General features: G+C 37.8%; 2 protein-coding genes across 2 annotated transcripts; one reads left to right on the forward strand and one right to left on the reverse strand.

The window, feature by feature from the left end:
- Positions 1 to 4,211: 4,211 nt before the first annotated feature.
- Positions 4,212 to 5,078, reverse strand: LOC144453684 (uncharacterized). Its single transcript, XM_078145015.1, has one exon. The coding sequence runs from the start codon at positions 5,076 to 5,078 to the stop codon at positions 4,212 to 4,214; it is 867 nt and encodes a 288-aa protein (XP_078001141.1).
- Positions 5,079 to 5,822: 744 nt separating this feature from the next.
- LOC144453687 (solute carrier organic anion transporter family member 3A1-like) lies at positions 5,823 to 15,601 on the forward strand. Its single transcript, XM_078145019.1, has 11 exons — positions 5,823 to 5,856; positions 6,402 to 6,579; positions 8,275 to 8,702; positions 9,237 to 9,557; positions 10,350 to 10,508; positions 11,557 to 11,737; positions 12,415 to 12,553; positions 13,481 to 13,566; positions 14,376 to 14,437; positions 14,718 to 14,998; positions 15,566 to 15,601. The coding sequence occupies exons 1-11, from the start codon at positions 5,823 to 5,825 to the stop codon at positions 15,599 to 15,601; spliced, it is 1,905 nt and encodes a 634-aa protein (XP_078001145.1).
- The last annotated feature ends 2,595 nt before the right edge of the window (positions 15,602 to 18,196 follow it).

Genomic DNA, 18,196 nt, shown 5'->3' on the forward strand with positions numbered 1-18,196 from the left:
GCAGATTTGACACTGGGGGAGAATTTTTCTGAATGTTTTGATCTACAAGACATTGGAAATTCGCCGGAACTTAAAGATTTGTTGATAATTTGACAAAGAGCTGGAGCAACCTGTTCACTACATTTCTTTAGCAATGTCGGAAGGAATAGGATTAATTGAACAAGGCATTGGTGGCAAGGTGCTAATGAGCATTGGCACAAAATCAGTTGTAACAGGTGTAAAGAAATGAAAAGAATGATTCGCATTTAGAATATTGGAACATGTAACAACTGGTAGATGTTCGCGTAATTTCACAATTTTCGAATGAAAAAAGTTAGTAAAAACATAAGGTAAACTTGAAATATCAGCATCAGGGAGAATCCCTGTCATAGCCTTTTTACTTCCAATAATATCATATATTACGTTATAAAAAGGGATCTCTGATTGGCACGGTCGATTTGATCACAAAGGTATACAGCGTGTATGCCTTATTTATATTTCTAAAAATAAGGACAACGAGCAGATTTAAAAATGTCCTTGTGAAACAACAGGTGCAGTTGTTTTCCACTGTTTTTATAGCTGTTGAAAATACAACGCTTCACTATAATACATAATTCCGTATCTACAATACATATACTATGGTCAAGTCACTAGGCATATATGAATGAATCTTTATTTCACCAAAGTTAAACAATAACGAAAGAAAAGACAAAAGTGTGAATACAAAAAAATGCTAATAAAATATATTAACTCTGGTGGGGACCATGGAAATAGGTAAGCATACCTAGTCGTGTCCATGATCCAACCTACTACTTAAATTATAATACTTGATACGAGAAATAGTGAAATACAATGTAACTACTAAAAACTTCTATTTACAAGAACTGTGAAAATGAATACAAAGTGACTAGAAGGCTAATTGGAAAATGCGGATAAGTCTAAGTACAAAGGAACGTTTGTCAAGTTACAAAAAAACAAAAAAACAAAAAAAACATCATTACTCTGTTAAAAGATGTATTTTAGCGGTTTCTTGAATTGGTATCTATTAGAAATAAGTTTTATTGTTGTTGGGAGTGAATTCCAGTGCTGAGTACAAGCCTATTTGAAGTTGCGTTGGCTGACCGTGAGCTTTACCTCATTGACTGGCAGGTTTCCATTGAGACATGAACGTGTTAAGTAATTGTGAGGCACGGGTTGGGGTATGTAATGGTGAAGATTACGGGCGTAATGACTATTATTGAGGTCAAATAAGAACAAACAGGAATGTTGTTTACAGAGCTTATGGATATCAAGAATACCAAGTCGGGTAAACAGGGGAGTGGAGGGGGCATCCAAACCAGAGAAAGATATAAGTCTGACAAGCTTCTTTTGAAGAAGAAGAAGAAGAAGAAGAAGAAGAAGAAGAAGAAGAAGAAGAAGAAGAAGAAGAAGAAGAAGAAGAAGAAGAAGAAGAAGAAGAAGAAGAAGAAGAAGAAGAAGAAGAGGAGGAGGAGGAGGAGGAGGAGGAGGAGGAGGAGGAGGAGGAGGAGGAGGAGGAGGAGGAGGAGGAGGAGGAGGAGGAGAAGAAGAAGAAGAAGAAGAAGAAGAAGAAGAAGAAGAAGAAGAAGAAGAAGAAGAAGAAGAAGAAGAAGAAGAAGAGGTTTCAAGGTGGTCGAATGTATTTCCCCAGATTTCTATACAAATTATAGCTGAATTGGGGCAGGATGAGGCTGTTGTAAATTAGAAGAAGAACTACTGATTTTGGAACATAATGATGGATATGTGAGATAATGCCTACTATAGGACTAACCTTGCTACGTATTTTCTCGACATGACATTTCCAAGTTAATGATGGGTCAATTGAGACGCCCAAGTATGTGGCTGAGGATACACTTTCTATAGTTGTGTTGCCAATAGCCCGGGAACCATGAGCATTTACCTGTCTCTGTTGGGTTTTGATGATCATGTAATTAGTTTTATCTAAGCTAATAGTGAGTTTATTTGCGCGACACCACGTATACACCTTGTTAAAATGACCATTGATATCATTGAAATCAATGAAGGGGTATCCATAAATCTGAAGAGGTTGGTGTCGTCAGCAAAAAGACGAAAAGTAAAGGCATCAGTTGAGGAGGTAATGTCATTGATGTATAAGAGGAAAAGAACAGGTCCAAGTATGGATCCTTGAGGTACGCCACATTTCACCTGCATTGAGGATGACGAAATTCCATTTACATTAACCACTTGCTGTCGGTTTTCAAGATAGCTACGGAACCAATGGAGAGCATATCCTCTGATACCATAGTGGGATAGTTTTTGGAGAAGAATGTCATGATCAATCGTGTCAAAAGCTTCTTTTAGGTCAATAAATATACCGAAGGTAGTGTATCCATCATCCATTTTATCAGAGAGATCAGATACTCGGTCGGCAAGTGCAAGTTTGGTGCTATACTGCTTTCGAAAGCCATACTGGGTACTGATAAGAATGTTGAATTTGTCCAGAAAAGATAACAGCTGGTCCTTGGCGACTGACTCGATAACTTTGCTAAGTGTAGGTAAAATGGAGATCGGCCTATAGTTGCCTACATCAAGTGCACATCCTTTTTATAGATTGGAGTGATCTTTGCAAACTTAAGAGCATCTGGAAAGATGGCAGTAGCTAAAGAGCAGTTTACAATATATGCTAGTGGACCAGAATAACAGGACTTGAATCGATGAATACCTTCGGGTGAATGTGATCGTGTCCCATGGCTTTACATGGGTTCATGCGTTTAATTATGTTGACTATATCATTATCAATGACAGGGTGGAAGAAGAATGAATGGGGATGACTATCACCAAGGAAATGGTGGAAACTGACAGGCGATGTTATGGACGAAGCTAGGTTTGGGCCAATATTTGTGAAGAAACTATTGAACTTTTCGGCAATCCTTTCTTTATCCGTTAAAAGCCTGTCCGGGTTGTCATCGTCCTTTATTTGTTTTGGTGAGGCCATTTTTCTACCTTTCTTTGTCAGAACTTCACCAATTATACTCCAGAGTTTGCTCGAGTTGCCCGATGCACTGTGAAATTTTTGGTGATAATGACGGCGTTTGGCAGACTTGAGTACATTTGTCAAGATATTGCGATATCGCTTATAATAGGTACGAATGTTGAAATTATTCGGCGACCTTTTAGTTTTGGCGAATAAATTATGTTTCTTACGAACAGAGATGAGCAATCCCTTTGTCATCTATGGCTTACGGATAGCTTTAGGCTTTGTTTTGGACTGTTTGATGGGCGCGTGCTTGGTATAAACAGCACTGAAAATATCCGAAGATCTGGTAAGCATCATTGGGGTTTGTACAGTTATAAACGGGCTGCCAGGAAACATTGCCTAATTCCGAAAGAAAGTCGTCACGGTTATAAGAAGAGAAGTCGGTTTTGAGCACAGAGTTGGTTTGAGAAAAGGAATTACCAAGATTATTTAGAAAAGTAAAAATTGGGAAATGGTCGCTGATATCTGCAAGTCGAGTGCCACAATCAATAAAACGGTCTGTAATATTGGTAATTATCAGGTCAATGGTGGTATTTGTGCTTTCAGTTGTTCTAGTAGGAGTATTAATGGTTTGCTCAAAATTGTAACTGTGAAGGAGAGAAATGAAATTGGCAGAGGTGTTGGTGTTACAACTAAGGTCAATATTGAAATCGCCAAGAAGTACACATTTTTTGTTCTTAGATGACATAAAATTTAAACACTTGTCCAGGCTATTCAAAAATTCCTGAATGGACGTGTTTGGTTTCCTATAGATAACACCAACAACCAACTTGTCATGTGTGGAAAATATTTCTACAAAAAGAGAGATTCACAATTGTCAATATGCAAGGTGTTGATGCGTAAAAAAGACAAGGACTCATGAATGTACATAGCAACACCGCCACCTTTAGAATATTCACAGCTACAAGTGACGAGTTCATATGATGGAATGTTATACAAACAACAATCAGAATCATTATGTAACCATGTCTCTGTTAAAGCAAGAACTGAAAACTTTTGTTGAGAGAAACTAAGTCGTCGAAATGTTTTGCAATTGATCTTACATTTACGTGTAGAGCAGAAAAGAAGTGATTTTGACAAATAAAATTTGAGCTAGTGCTGCTAGATTTAAATTGGTCCAATGAGTATGAGTTACAAGTGTATTTAAAAGTTGATGATTCTGTGTTACCTTGTGTTCTATCCATAAGTTCTACAATGTCATGACTTTTTATTCACTCTAGATCATTTGCTCGATGTCGCCTTCTGAACTTATCATAATCGCTCTCTCCTCTTCACTCTTCTTAACAAAAATCTTCCCTTTATTAGTCCAAATAAACTTCCACTTCTTCATCTTCTTTCTTTCATTTGCCTTGTAAAATATCTGTTTGTTAGTCGGGCTGAGATTTTCATTGATGTAAACGCGGTTCTGGTCGTTGTTATCTATGTTCATGTCCCTTGTTGATTTATTCTTGATGTTTTTCCTTGCATTGTATATATTACTTCGTACTGTCCTTCGTGTGAATCGTACTATAATGGTAGATGGTTTGGTATTACTACATTGACGTCTTGAAGGGAGCCGATGACTGACGTCGATGTCAGTCTGGGAGATTCTGATTCCAGCAGCAGTGGCAACTTTCATGACCAAAGCATCAGTATCTTCACCAGGCTGTTCCTGTATGCCGTGGATTTCTAAATTATTGCGTCTCGTATATTGTTGCAAATCTTGAAGTTCACGATCCATTGTGGTTACCTTGGCAGTGGCTGACGCAAGTTGATCTTTCAGGGTTTTATTGTCTTCCTCCATTCTGTCCATTCTTTCCTTATACATGTCGAAGAAGCTGCTGATATATTCGACAGAGGCTTGCAGGTCATCTATTTTATTTGCCAGGGTTGGTATCTTATCCACCTTCTCATTAAGAGCAGCCAGGTGTGACATAATCTGTGAAAGGTCATTTCCATCTTCTTTGTCGGCCATCTTTGCTTTGTCTTGAGGCGTACTTGAACTTGCCTGTGGGAATCGCTTTGCGGCACATTTTTTACACAGATCTAGACCCCCTTGACACAGATGCACCCCACGTGTCTGACCACAGTCGTTACACTTCATTTGATGTTACATGTATTTTGGCGATGTTCTTGTCTTGTCACATCGAAAGATCACGGGTTATTCGGAGCTACTGATAGTATTATAGTACATGTGTTTGACTTGTCAGTAGTAAGGTTATGATGAAATATTGATTTCTTTCCGTTGGATTTATGTTGTTGATTGACGCATTTTGACATTCGGATGACAGACTTACATACGATTGAACCGTGTACGCCTTCAATACATTGCGTCCAACGTGTCATGTAACGAGTTGTATACTGACATACAAAATGTAGTAAACGACAACATTGAGTACAGTAACTTCACGACGATACAAATGTGGTAAACAAAGTACTTGTATACCTTTCAGTCATGCGATAACGTAAAATATAAAGCAAAAAAACGGAAAAATTGACAGCACTCCTGGTGTACATGTTACAGGATAGCTCCACACACTCCTTATTTTACTTGAGACTTTCTATAAAAGTAAAACGTTCCATAGGTTAAAAGTTGACTGTGACGGGGCGTTTTTGTTCAACGTTAAACTCTGACATGTTTGAAACATTTTTATTGACAGTTTGTCCGAGTGGTGACCCGAGGGTGGGTTATTTGAAGAGCAATGTGTATGGGACAGTATGTCAATTGAGAAGGAAGAGTGTAACAGTTGAAGCCATTAATAATTTGGTGTGAACATTACCTGATCACTAGGGACGAAGATCTGAGCGTCACTCAAGACAAGACAAGACAAGACAAGACAAGACAAATATGACTTTAAACACAGAAGATGGAAGCGGCAAAGGTATGTATTACGGTTCTACTCGCTAGCCCATGCAGTTTTTGTTACATTGTATGCATGACTGTGTATATTTGCACAGCAGCTTAAGTAGAGAAGGTGACATTTTTTTTCAGATACGCTCAGAATATTAAACATTCATGGCAAGCAAGCTGTCGATCTTTCTGGGGCTGGGATTTTGTGTGTTAGGGCTAGAGAAGTAGACAATAAAGAGGATAACGTAGGTGAAGCGCTTCTAGTTCTAAAATGGTTAAGAAATGTTAATATCCAAGGTCACGAGTTCAGAATAATCATAAAAGTTAAGTGGGTTACTCTGGTAACAAATGCTGAAATGTACTGTCGAAAATTTCAAGTCTTAATTTACTTCGCTACTTTTGGAACAAAACTTTACCCTCTAAACATTCTTGAATATGTCATCATTAGCCTGAATTACTCCATCCAAGACGGAATACTTGACCAAGTTAAAATGACTCACCGTAGTTTTTTGATTCTCTAGTAAGTCTTGATTTATAACTGATGACAACAAATCATTATATATATTCTTGTCACAGGAAAAAACAATGGTGTGTTGTCACTAACGAAGCAACAAGATGAAAATGTCAAATCCTATTGCGGTGTATTTGGGGATATTCGAGTATTTGTTGGATTAGTATTCTGCATGAGGGTGTTAAGCAGCATTGTGTTCAGTGCCTCTGTCTCTAATCTGACTACGGTTGAGAGAAGATACAGGTAAGCGTAGACGGGACTACCAGTAGGATTGTTATATAGGCCCACTTGCAACGAATGACTGAGATAACATGCACTTTTTTGTAAAATACAAAACATTTGTTGTTGTTGTTGTTGTTGCATTACACTGTTTGGGGGAGGGTCACATTTTACAACCCGTAGTTTTGTGACCAAATTGAAGATTCAATTATTGTCAATTTGTTTCGCGTGTTTTGAGATGAAAAAGCGAGATGAGCACTCAACATTTATTTTTACGAGTACTTTACTTGCCAAAATACAAAAATAAAAATACATATATTGTAAGAAAATTGTTTACTAAAACGATGCATTTTGTTGAGTGTACCATCTCACCTTATCATTCACACTGTCCGTGAATGTTGTTGTTAAAATATGATGGTGATGGTAGCAGTGATGATGATGATGATGATGATGATGATGATGATGATGATGATGATGATGATGATGATGATGATGATGATGATGGTGGTGGTGGTGGTGGTGGTGGTGGTGGTGGTGGTGGTGGTGATTTAGTTTTGAATGTCATAGAGAACACGGACAGTGATACATGTACTGACTCAAGTAGTAACAGTGAGTCAGATTAGAGTGACACTGATAATGGCAATACTGAAGGTGAAGGTGACGATGATGATAATGATATCAGGGAACCTTTACGAGTGACCAGATCAGGCAGAGTATGCACAACATGGAAAGCACTAAGCAGTCTTTTACTGTGTGTCACTCTATATGTACAAATATTGCTTTCTAACACAGAGTCAAAATCATTTAATTTGTATGTATACATACATATAATGGGAATATTGATTAACGTTCAGTATATGCAATATGCAATGTCATGTTTTACAAAATGGGACAAAGGGGAGGGTCACTTTTTACAAATGGAGATTGGGGGAGGGTCATGTTTTACTTAACAGACCATGTGTGATTTCCTCCGACCCCCCCCCCCCCGCACTACCCATAAGGAGATAGCCACTGGTACCGTCTTATTTTCTCCTGTTTGCCTATTTTTTCTGATTAACTGCAACCATACAGTGTCTTTGACACACCTATGAGAAAATAATCAATAAATGACAGAAAAAAGCTTACAAATACAGTAAATGTGGGACTAGTCTAGTTCTAAACTGGTACAGTGTATTACGTATTAGGAACTAGACTAATGTGGGACGTGGTTAGTGAAAATCGCCCTAGTAGTCAGTATGCAAGATAATAAAAGGACTGTGTTGCGCAGTCGACTTACACTAACCTATCTCATACTTTGTCCTGTACGGAGTCAGACCATTTCTTAGCTGTGGTTATGGAAAAAAAATTATACAAAAATAAAAGAAATACACTTGTTATCTGATGTGGACCATGGTAATAGTTCAGCGGAACTAGTCTTGACCATGGCCAGCACATTTTTCTACATTTCAAAATGAAAATGGGACGCAACTAACATACAGAAAGTAAAACAAAAACATCAGCGCCCCCCCCCCCACACACACGCATATATATATTTAACCAATAATGTAAAGTGCTTATAATACGAGGACATAAAAGAAAAAAGTTAATCAAATGATCTCATTTGCATAAACTTACACATAATATAACGATATATATTCTCATGTATAGCATAAACTCAACACAAAACGTACACAGCTTTCAATGTTGTTTGGTAATTGTAGACGTATGGTCATTTTGCAGCTTCTCTTCCGCACAGTTAGGAGTTCTTCAAAGTATTTCAGAAATTGTCACACTGTGTACTATTCCCTTTGTCACCTTCTTCCTTGGAAAGCCAACAAACAATCGTCCACGCTGGGTGGGTTTTGCTATTTCTTTATCGGCCATTAGCGCAGTGATACTTTCTCTTCCACAATTGGTATCGCAAGAGTATCATTATGACAAGGCTGGTAACACATCCAGTACATCTCAGCTTGGTTTGTGTTATGCTGATGGTGCAAACGAGACTGAATGCGACGACAGCCAACTGCTTCATAGCGATGATAGTGACATGGCATATCAACTCTTTGTAATCGCCAGACTAATAGAGGGATTTAGTTCTGCTTTTACGACTCCTCTCAGCTACTCCTACATTGATGATTTTTCTGGCAAACGTTCTTCTGTTTACATAGGTAAGTGAGTATTGTTACGGTAACTGAAATACAATCATTATCGTTCAACCATATTAAGCAGCCTTCTCTTAAAGTGGTAACTGGCAGTCTGGGAAGGTGGCGATCATTTGGAATAAAACAAACGACACAAAACTATGGAAATAGAGGTAAATAAAGACACTTAGCCGGTTTCACCACTTCCGATTTTCAGATTGGGTAACTGATAGAATGTCACAGCACGGCGTATCTTGCAGACCCAGACTCAGTAACACACATTCCAATTTGAAAGAGAGTTAAGCTTTGCAGAATGCGATCACCCGAGGTATAAATATAAGAGAACGTAAAGGACAAACTTGTACAGTACGTGACATATAGTAAATAAAGCAAATCGAGCCTTCTAGCTGATTGGTCGTCTGCCTTGAAAGCAAAGTTTACGTCAATTTTATTACGAAAGACAAGCGTCGCACAGTTTTTTCTTTGATTAATGATAGTTCCAGCTACATTTTAACCCGCTTTAACTTCTAGAACTATTTCCTTTGGTTCATTTGTGCCTAGGTTTACTGGACGCTGCCTTCGGGATAGGAACGCCCCTTGGATTTGGACTGATCGCTCCCGCCTGTCTCACAGTATACGTAGACTTCAATCGGGTGAACGTTTCGGAGATTAACATAGACGATACTGATCCTCGTTGGGTTGGTGCCTGGTGGCTCCCCTCCGTCGTAATGTTCCCGTTATTCATTCCCGTGGCTATATTGCTTTTCTTTTTCCCAAAGTCTCTTCCAACTGATGGGAAAATTGACAACAACACCAGACAACAACAACAACGACAACAAAAACCCAGGCTTAAAGTAAACGGCATTCTCGCTCATGTTAAAGGTGAGCACGTCTTTTTTATATTAATATTCACATAAATTACAAGTCAGTAATCGAACAGCTTGCTGTGTATATAAAGTTATTGTTGTTTTAAAAGAAAGAATATAGTAAGTGAAGGAAATAACACAAGACAGTGTACAATTTGTTTCATTATTCGATCTCAGCATTTAGCTAGTATGTTTTGGGCCTTGAAAGATTGCTAAATACTACGAAAATCGTGAAACCTGTAACAAAACGTCGCCTGGCTGGACAAAAATCTTACTTATATTGCTACATTTTATCGTTTGGTGCGAAAAAAATATCAGACCAACATTGCGTCTTTAATCTTTTAGCGTGAAATACATCATAACTGGCATTGCTACACTTTCTTTTGGCTAACAGTGAGCTATCGTCAATTATATATCAGACCACTATAGCGATCAGAGGTTGAAATATACAAGGACAAGTGAAGGTATCAACTTAACATTTGTGCGTTCATTCTGATATTTTTTTAGGCGGTCAGTTGACTAAAATGTAACAACTGAACTTCAATTCTTGTCAAGCCAGACAATAACATGTGGCTATGTTAATTATATATTTTTTTGTCAAATAAGATTTAGCAACGTCTCAGACATATTTGTCTCGCCATACGATAAAATGTAGCAATGTTGGTAAGATTATTGTCGGTGCCATGATTTTCGTTGTAATAGCCACAACGTATCTTCACTGATTGTAGTTGTTGTGATTATTGTTTTGTTAAAGCGAGAAGTCTAATCTATTTTTACGTCAATTGGTATTATCTTGATAATTTCTCAGATCTCCTCAAATCAGCTTTTGAAATAGTGAAGAACCCAGTGTTTATGATTGTTGTGGTGGCTGTGGCGATAAATAGTCCCGTTGGATTTGTACTCTTTATGCCGAAATATTTTCAAAAGGACCTTGGTTTTACTGCCAGTATGGGGAATATGATCATGGGTGAGTTACAGATTGAGAAGCATCGTATTGACGACAGAAACAAAGCTTTTAGCTAAAATATTTCATGATTTTTGGTACTCGTGTGGGTAAAGGGTACATATGTACCCTGGTGGACAAAAATTACAGCCATAAACTCTACAAAAATTCACAAAGTATGGGTCAAAAGTCTACATTTTAGCCAGAAACGGGTCAAATGTCATGAGTTTTGAACACTTTTATACACTTTCACGTGACACGTGCATGCTTTAGTCATCGCTAATTCATTGGCTGCCCGAGGGCCGGCGGAGCCTACTTTCGATAAAGATGACTGAAAACAACCTGTCGAAACAACCTTATTCAAAATATGGGGTCAAAAGTCGTACGTGCATTCAAAGAGGTGGATCAAACCTCTACATAATGCTTTAAAATCGTTTGAACCCCCTTTCAATTTTTTCCATGAGCCAATACTGTTCTTTAAAATATTCTGAAACTATTACGTTTTTTGTTTGTTGACGAACATGACGTGTCATGATCACTATCCAAATACCCATCCTATGTTCCGACCCTCCCCCCGTTGAATTTGGTTCATTTGAATGACGCAAGGGTTCACTTGGGTGGGGGTTCTTTCGTAAATCATGTACATTTTTGCCTTGAAATAATTTCAGTTTGCGCATACGTCCAGCTCACTAGCTAGATGCACACGTGTTTGTGTGAGTCGGACGACTGGTACAATTCAAAAGGGAAAGGATATCATGTGAATTCACGTTTTTTTATTCAAATACTTTAATATTAGACTATACATTAAACGTTGGTTTTATCGCTGTTCAGGTATCAGTAACAGTGCCTAGTTTGCATTGATCCAAACTTCGGCGGAAGTGACGCAGGAGACTAGCTACACTACTTCCGATCCATTACTGCCCTACATGTACTCTTGACGCTTTCATATATTTCAAATACTTGTAATGCATCCCGGCTGTTCACAGTAAGCGAGCAAATCGGTGAAGTGGTGTGAATGTAATAATATCATGCATGGTTATGTATCAGTACGATTTTCTTGTTGAATTTTCAGGATTTTTGTGGCTGTTTCCACACTTTCCAATGGGGTTGACAATGGGCTTTGTTATTAAAAAGTTGAAACTAGGTCAGACTGGGCTGGCAAGGTTAATACTGGCAGTCGTGGGTCTCATTGTAGTTACAAACTGTCTCGTCATAACTTTACCATGCGAAGGACCTTATTTCGAAGGAACGAAGTAAGTGAATTAGGATTTCCCTGAAACTAAAAGAGAGAGAACTAAAATATGAAGTTTGCTTTTGATTCCTATAAACAGTAAACACTCCTGGTCTTATACTGAGCTGCAACTGGAAATTTTTTTAAATCATTATTTTGATAGATATAATGACTAAATACTAATATTATACTCCATGAAGTATATTGTTGGGTGTAGATAGACGTATTCGTGTAACCGAACATTGAGCACTGTACAGCAGATACATTCAAATTTATTGTTTTCGAGAGCGGACTCAAAATCCCTACACTCAACGGCAAGCACACAACGAATATGGAACATGTGAATGGATCAAAGTTTATCATTGAATTATTCTTGCGTATTATCCATTCTCAATCTTTGAAAGTATCGCACTGAAAAGTAGTTCATGCGCCACAAGACAGACTTTCTGTCGTCACGACCACGTGATTAGCTTTATACACTGTAACCATCAAGGTGCATAATTCAAGGAAGAACATTTGCTAAAGATTCCAACCTGTTATTATAGTACTGTTGTCCACTGATTAACAAATACAATGTCATTTTTATACAAAACTGAGCATGTGTGTGCAAAAGTGTTATCGGTATTCTGACAAAAAACGGCCCGGTCGCAAAGTGATAACGACAGTGTAAACTGTATGGTGCTATTTTCTTTACTACAGAGCAGGACAAACTGTAAATGAACAGTGTAATGTTGACTGCGATTGTACTCTGGAACATTACCAACCAGTTTGCGGATCTGATGGGTTTAATTACTACTCACCGTGTTATGCTGGATGTACCACGGCAGTCACTGACAAGGTAATACGCGTACGAACATATATATTACATTATGTATTGGTTCATGTACTTTCAAATGTAATATTTAATTCACTTTCACCGTGTAAAAAGTATGGCAGCAGAGACAGTGGAGACATCTCCAATATCTATGATTGCCGTAACTTTGTGTATGAATGCAAGTGACGTGCACGAGCCAAGTTGAAAAAAATTAAAATATACGCTGGTCGTTCTTAGTCTCGGTTACCCAGACTTTCGCCGCTGGGGGGCCTGCCTACGAGACCTCCCCAAGCTCGTCTGGGTGGTCTAGTAGAAGAGCCCCAGCGGTGAGAGTCTGGGTAACCGAGACTGCGTCGTTCTGTGTCATGACAAAGCGCGTCTGTCACGACAACGCGTGTCACTGATTCTTTTGTGTTCGAAATATGAGTCAAAACGTTCAAAATTGCCATTACTTTCCCCGGTTTTCCTTTGATATTTACTGGTGCTGGTATAATTATGTTATTCTCCAATATTACTCTTCATTCAGCCGGAAAATACTCGTGACATGAGGGTTGTCACTACGAGTCCCTAGATTCGTAGTGACAAAGGCCCTTAGGTCACTCGTATTTTCCTTGGTTGAACGAAGAAAAATATTGGAGAATAACATCTAAATGTCGCGATTATTTTTCAACCAAATGAAAATATGTGAGTATAACAACACTTTACCTATACAAGCTTAATAATGTTGTCAAAATGTTAACGATTTGACCTTTGACTCATAATCTATTTTAAGCACCAGCCAGTGACGTAGACGCGCATTGTAGTGACTTTAACTATCGCCAGAAAATGATGTCCATATTTTCTGTTCGAATATGTACAATTTTGCTTGAATTCAGATACTTGTCATTTCTTAGTTATAACCTTACTTCAGTGTGTATTCTTCTAATTCCAAACAAATTCTCTTTTTTTCAGAATTTCACAAATTGTCACTGTGTTGAGACTCAAACAGAAAATCCTTCCGATACATTTGCATATGACGGTCTTTGTCCGACACCAAGGTGTGAATATTTTGTCGTATTTCTTTTCATCCTGACCCTGTTTGCAATCGGTAATAGTGGCGCCAGCCTTCCATCGACGTTGATCATAATAAGGTAATAGGACGGTGTATTAAATTCATAAAATCACACTAAATAAGTATTTTCAAAACTTACTCATTTGGACGTCACTGAGTTCGTTAGTGGTATGAGCTTTAATTACAGATACTTATTATATTATGCGCTATCGAACCACATGATAATGCACTTGTAACCCTTATTACAATGTACAAAATTTAATGTAACCAAAACGTTAAAGGCTATCAGTAACGTACGTGTACCCTATTTAGCCCATATTCAGTCATAACCACAATTTGCATATATGTGTTACAGGAGAAGAGGTATTATCGAAACAACAACTTTTCATTTAACTTCTTTGGACTGTATGCGTTCTATTTTGTACGATTAGCATGTTTTGCATAAAACACACACGTTCGGCTATGATAATGATAAATTAACTTTTTGTTTGTTTGTTTGTTTGTTTGTTTGTTTGTTTGTTTGTTTGTTTGTTTGTTTGTTACATTGATTTCTCCATTCATTACAAAACTAAATGGCCCATACTATGTGTACGAGTACGGCAAGTACTTTGATTGGCAATATTGTAAATGAACGTCTAGCTATAAATTACCTAATCTCGCTCTCCTGATATCAACGAGAAAATACGTTAGTTTACGGTATAAGTCTTACTTGCATAGGAAGTTACATGTTACATTCCGATACTTCTATAAAATATATTGAAAAAATAACCCTGCAAATTCATGTGATTTTTGTAGGTCAGTCTATCCTGATCAGAAATCATTTGCATTAGGGCTGAAGACTGTTATATCCGCCATAAGTAAGTATGCTGTAGGCTATGCGAAATTTTCCAACATTGCTCGTCGTTTAATGTTAAGATGATAACCGATTTCAAATACTGTTCGTGAATCTTTTACGAAATAAAACATTTACTATCTACTGTACGACTACACGGATATCAGTAAGCTTATATTGTTTTAGAGAATAGGACACAATGTGACATGAACAAATATGAAATTATAATTTATACAACACATTATGCTTTCTTTCGTCGATACTGTAATGTGATAACGGTAATCAATCATAACTTGTCATTTCAGTCACGGTAGCATTCCCCATCATCGCAGGCGAAATCATCGATGCGACTTGCATTCTATGGCGGCAAGAATGTGGCGAGCAAGGAGCGTGTGCTCAGTATGATAACTATCTGTATCGGGTTTTGTTTATGGGAATTAGTGCTACCTTAAGCACTGTGGCGTTCTTTATGCTTATTGGACTGTTGTTTGTACTCAAGAAGAGGGCGAATACGACGGGATACGAAGCCCGCCATCTTGCTGATGCAGACATTGGAAATGAGAAGATTGAAATGACACCGTCTACGGTAGGTATAGATTTTGAGTCGTAAATTATATTGATGGATTAGAAGGCAAATCAATGAACTACTTTTAACTTCTGAATTACGAATACATGTAGCTCGAAATATTGTCTCAGAATCTGTTCAATGAAATCACTCACTCACTCACTCCTCCCTCACTCCCTCACTCACTCACTCACTCACTCACTCACTCACTCACTCACTCACTCACTCACTCACTCACTCACTCACCCACCCACCCACTCACTCACTCACTCACTCACTCACTCACTCACTCACTCACTCACTCACTCACTCACTCACTCACTCACTCACTCACTCGCTCGCTCACTCATTCACTCATCATAAACAAAGAAAAAGGTGTTCTTTCCGGCACATTCACGCAGACTAGCAACATAGTTTTAAGCACTTGAAATGTCGGCTATCACCATCTTCATCTATCACATGCATTGGTGCAATTAGTTTCAAAATTGGTCCAGTTACAACTAGAAGTGTAGCTTTAAGTCTAATTTAATGATGACATGATTTTCGATTTCGGTAATGTTTGTTTTTTTCAATTTTGTTTTTCCAAAGGATGGTGGACGCGACAACCCAGACACAAATTGCTGAGTTTGAAATGTTAAACAGTAATTCTGATATCCGAAGTACTTGGCCATGTAATATATATCTCATTGTATTTTGCGGACCTGCAACCGTCAGATATGAAAAAAGTCGCTAAAAGCACAAGGAATTATAATAACCGAAGGTCGATCTCTTAAGCAGTCGAATATCAAATACTAGTTGTACGTTTTCCAAGGAACCCTTTTTAAAATATGAAGTGCAATAACTTTCAAACACACTAATGCACACACACACACACACACACCCTCCCTCCCTCCCTCTCCCTCCCTCCCTCCCTCCCTCCCTCCCTCCCTCTCTCTCTCTCTCTCTCTCTCTCTCTCTCTCTCTCTCTCTCTCTCTCTCTCTCTCTCTCTCTCTCTCTCTCTCTCTCTCTCTCTCTCTCTCTCTCTCTCTCTCTCTCTCTCTCTCTCTCTCTATATCATATCCCAGCACGCGCATAATTCTACCTCGATTATACTGTGCAATACGAGAAAGCAACTCGGCGTATCCAGAAGTCATTTTAAAGAGGTCATATAGATGAGGATTGGGTATTTATTTTGGATATTTAATTTATAATATATTTTATCCTGGCTTACTTCTTTGAAAATCAACGTGAAACAATATAGATCAAGTTGGTCTTTGCAATTCAATCAATTGCAAACTATCAATAAATGCGTACAATGTTTGTTATTGTACGTACATTAACAAACCTTTTACACATATTTTAACTTTTTGCAATATATTGAATTACAAACACAGACTTGGTCTTTTTTGTTTCACATTGATTTTTGATATAGGGAGCCATGATAAAATTATTTTATCAATCAAAATCCAAAACAAATTCAAATCCTCATCCATATGGCCACTGTTGTTGACACCATCAGTTCCCTAAACGTAAAAAAATGAGACGAATTGTCAACTCGATGATGATGTTTAAGCAAGAGAAATTGAAAAACGACCATTATGACTTTTTTTTACTCGTATTAAGATCCCATCAAGGGGACTACTCGATTACCTTTAAATACCATAGTTCGTGTCTTCTGTACTTGCAAAATGAAAAAAATAAATAAATATTCAAAAATGTCAGCGATGACGTGGATATACATTTTTGATCGCTTGTTGTACGTGCTGCAGCTTTTTGAAATATATATGGCTCTACTGACTTGACACATACTTGAGAGTGTTATTGCTTGGTATTAAAGCCTCTCCTTAACATCAAAGTTATCATTTTAATAAACCATACATCTTAATTGGAACGATCACCCCTATAAGGTTGTTATAGTCAAAGAGAGTTCGTTTAACCAGCACTATATTCATTTAAATCATTTTGAGATTCAAATGTTCTAAACTATAATAATTACGTATCCGTCCCTTAGTTGGTAGCGGTTAGTCGTATAAATCTGTATCATGTTTATTCATAATTGTTTTCTGTGTGAGTTTAAAGCTCCCAAAAATGAAAACAATAACCCCAAACCCTTGCAGTGCAATCAACAGTGATATAAGGTGACATTTTCGACTGTACTTTCAGATTTGTCAACAGGACGACCAGGTATGTAGAAAACATGGACCTTACTAAGAAGGGGTCAAAGATATCAAGAGATTTGTCACATTTGTACTGTTACGTAGTAAGCCAACACTTTCGTAGGGTCACGTGTTCTCAGACTGGGTAATAAGTCAAGCTTGATATAAAACCTATTAACGTGTCCAGTTGAGAATTTCAGGACATAAGCCGCGTTTACTACTCTATTTTTGACAGGGAGCATATTGAAAGCTATCCATAGTATTTCATTTCATTTACTGAAGCATATAGCCTCACTTGTTATTGGCAAACATTTAACAATCCATATGGAACATTTAACCACAATGCAAGGTCATCCAAGCACCCATCATTGTTATTTGTGTCATGTTTACCAGATCAGAATAGGTATCAATGAATGAATGCTTTGATTTTGTCCAGTTTGTTGACCTGCAAGTGCCTAGCACCTGTAGATCTGACGATAAATGTATAGATCTAATGTCGGATAGTGGATTATTATATTATCATAAATAAGCCAATAAATCATTATTTCGAGGTCACTTTTACCCCCCCACACTGTGTACTATTACTATGTCACCTTGATCTCATTCGACCTAGGTTTTTGCAGGAACCAAGACTCATTTTGTTCTGGATTTCCCACGAAAGTTTAACCTCTGATAAAGAAAAAGAAGAAAGATCGCAGTATATTTTGAGGGCTCTAGCAGTTAATAGAAGTGTAATTTGACAACACGAAGTACGTCAAAGTTTGGAGGTCAAAGGTCAAAGGCCACTACTCGCCCCTAGTTAACACCGGTACCATTCCAAAGAATCAACCTCGACATATATAGGGCTAGCGTTAACATGGTTAAGAAATATGAATACTGGTAACAAGGCTTTGGCACTCTCTTTAATATTACAATAGTAAATCACTTCATGTAAATCCGATACAAAATTCTTATCAATAGTGAGAGAAGTATGGGAAAAGTGTAGATGAGAAGAGTAGTCCCTCACCTCAAAGAATAGAAGTTGTACACTTACGGCGTCGTTTCTCTCAGAATAGGCTGAATCGATCATAGGGACCGGACATA

The sequence above is a fragment of the Glandiceps talaboti genome, chromosome 2 (genome assembly GCF_964340395.1).
Source record: "Glandiceps talaboti chromosome 2, keGlaTala1.1, whole genome shotgun sequence".
Classification (NCBI taxonomy): domain Eukaryota; kingdom Metazoa; phylum Hemichordata; class Enteropneusta; family Spengelidae; genus Glandiceps; species Glandiceps talaboti.

What these genes read in the sequence shown, in the direction of transcription:
- LOC144453684 (XM_078145015.1), bottom strand. Translation starts at nt 5,078, where the DNA reads ATGAAGTGTAACGACTGTGGTCAGACACGTGGGGTGCATCTGTGTCAA.
- LOC144453687 (XM_078145019.1), top strand. Translation starts at nt 5,823, where the DNA reads ATGACTTTAAACACAGAAGATGGAAGCGGCAAAG. An exon ending in CATTCTCGCTCATGTTAAAG is followed by an intron (nt 9,558 to 10,349) that starts GTGAGCACGTCT and finishes ATAATTTCTCAG; the next exon opens with ATCTCCTCAAATCAGCTTTT. An exon ending in GGTCTTTGTCCGACACCAAG is followed by an intron (nt 13,567 to 14,375) that starts GTGTGAATATTT and finishes TGATTTTTGTAG; the next exon opens with GTCAGTCTATCCTGATCAGA.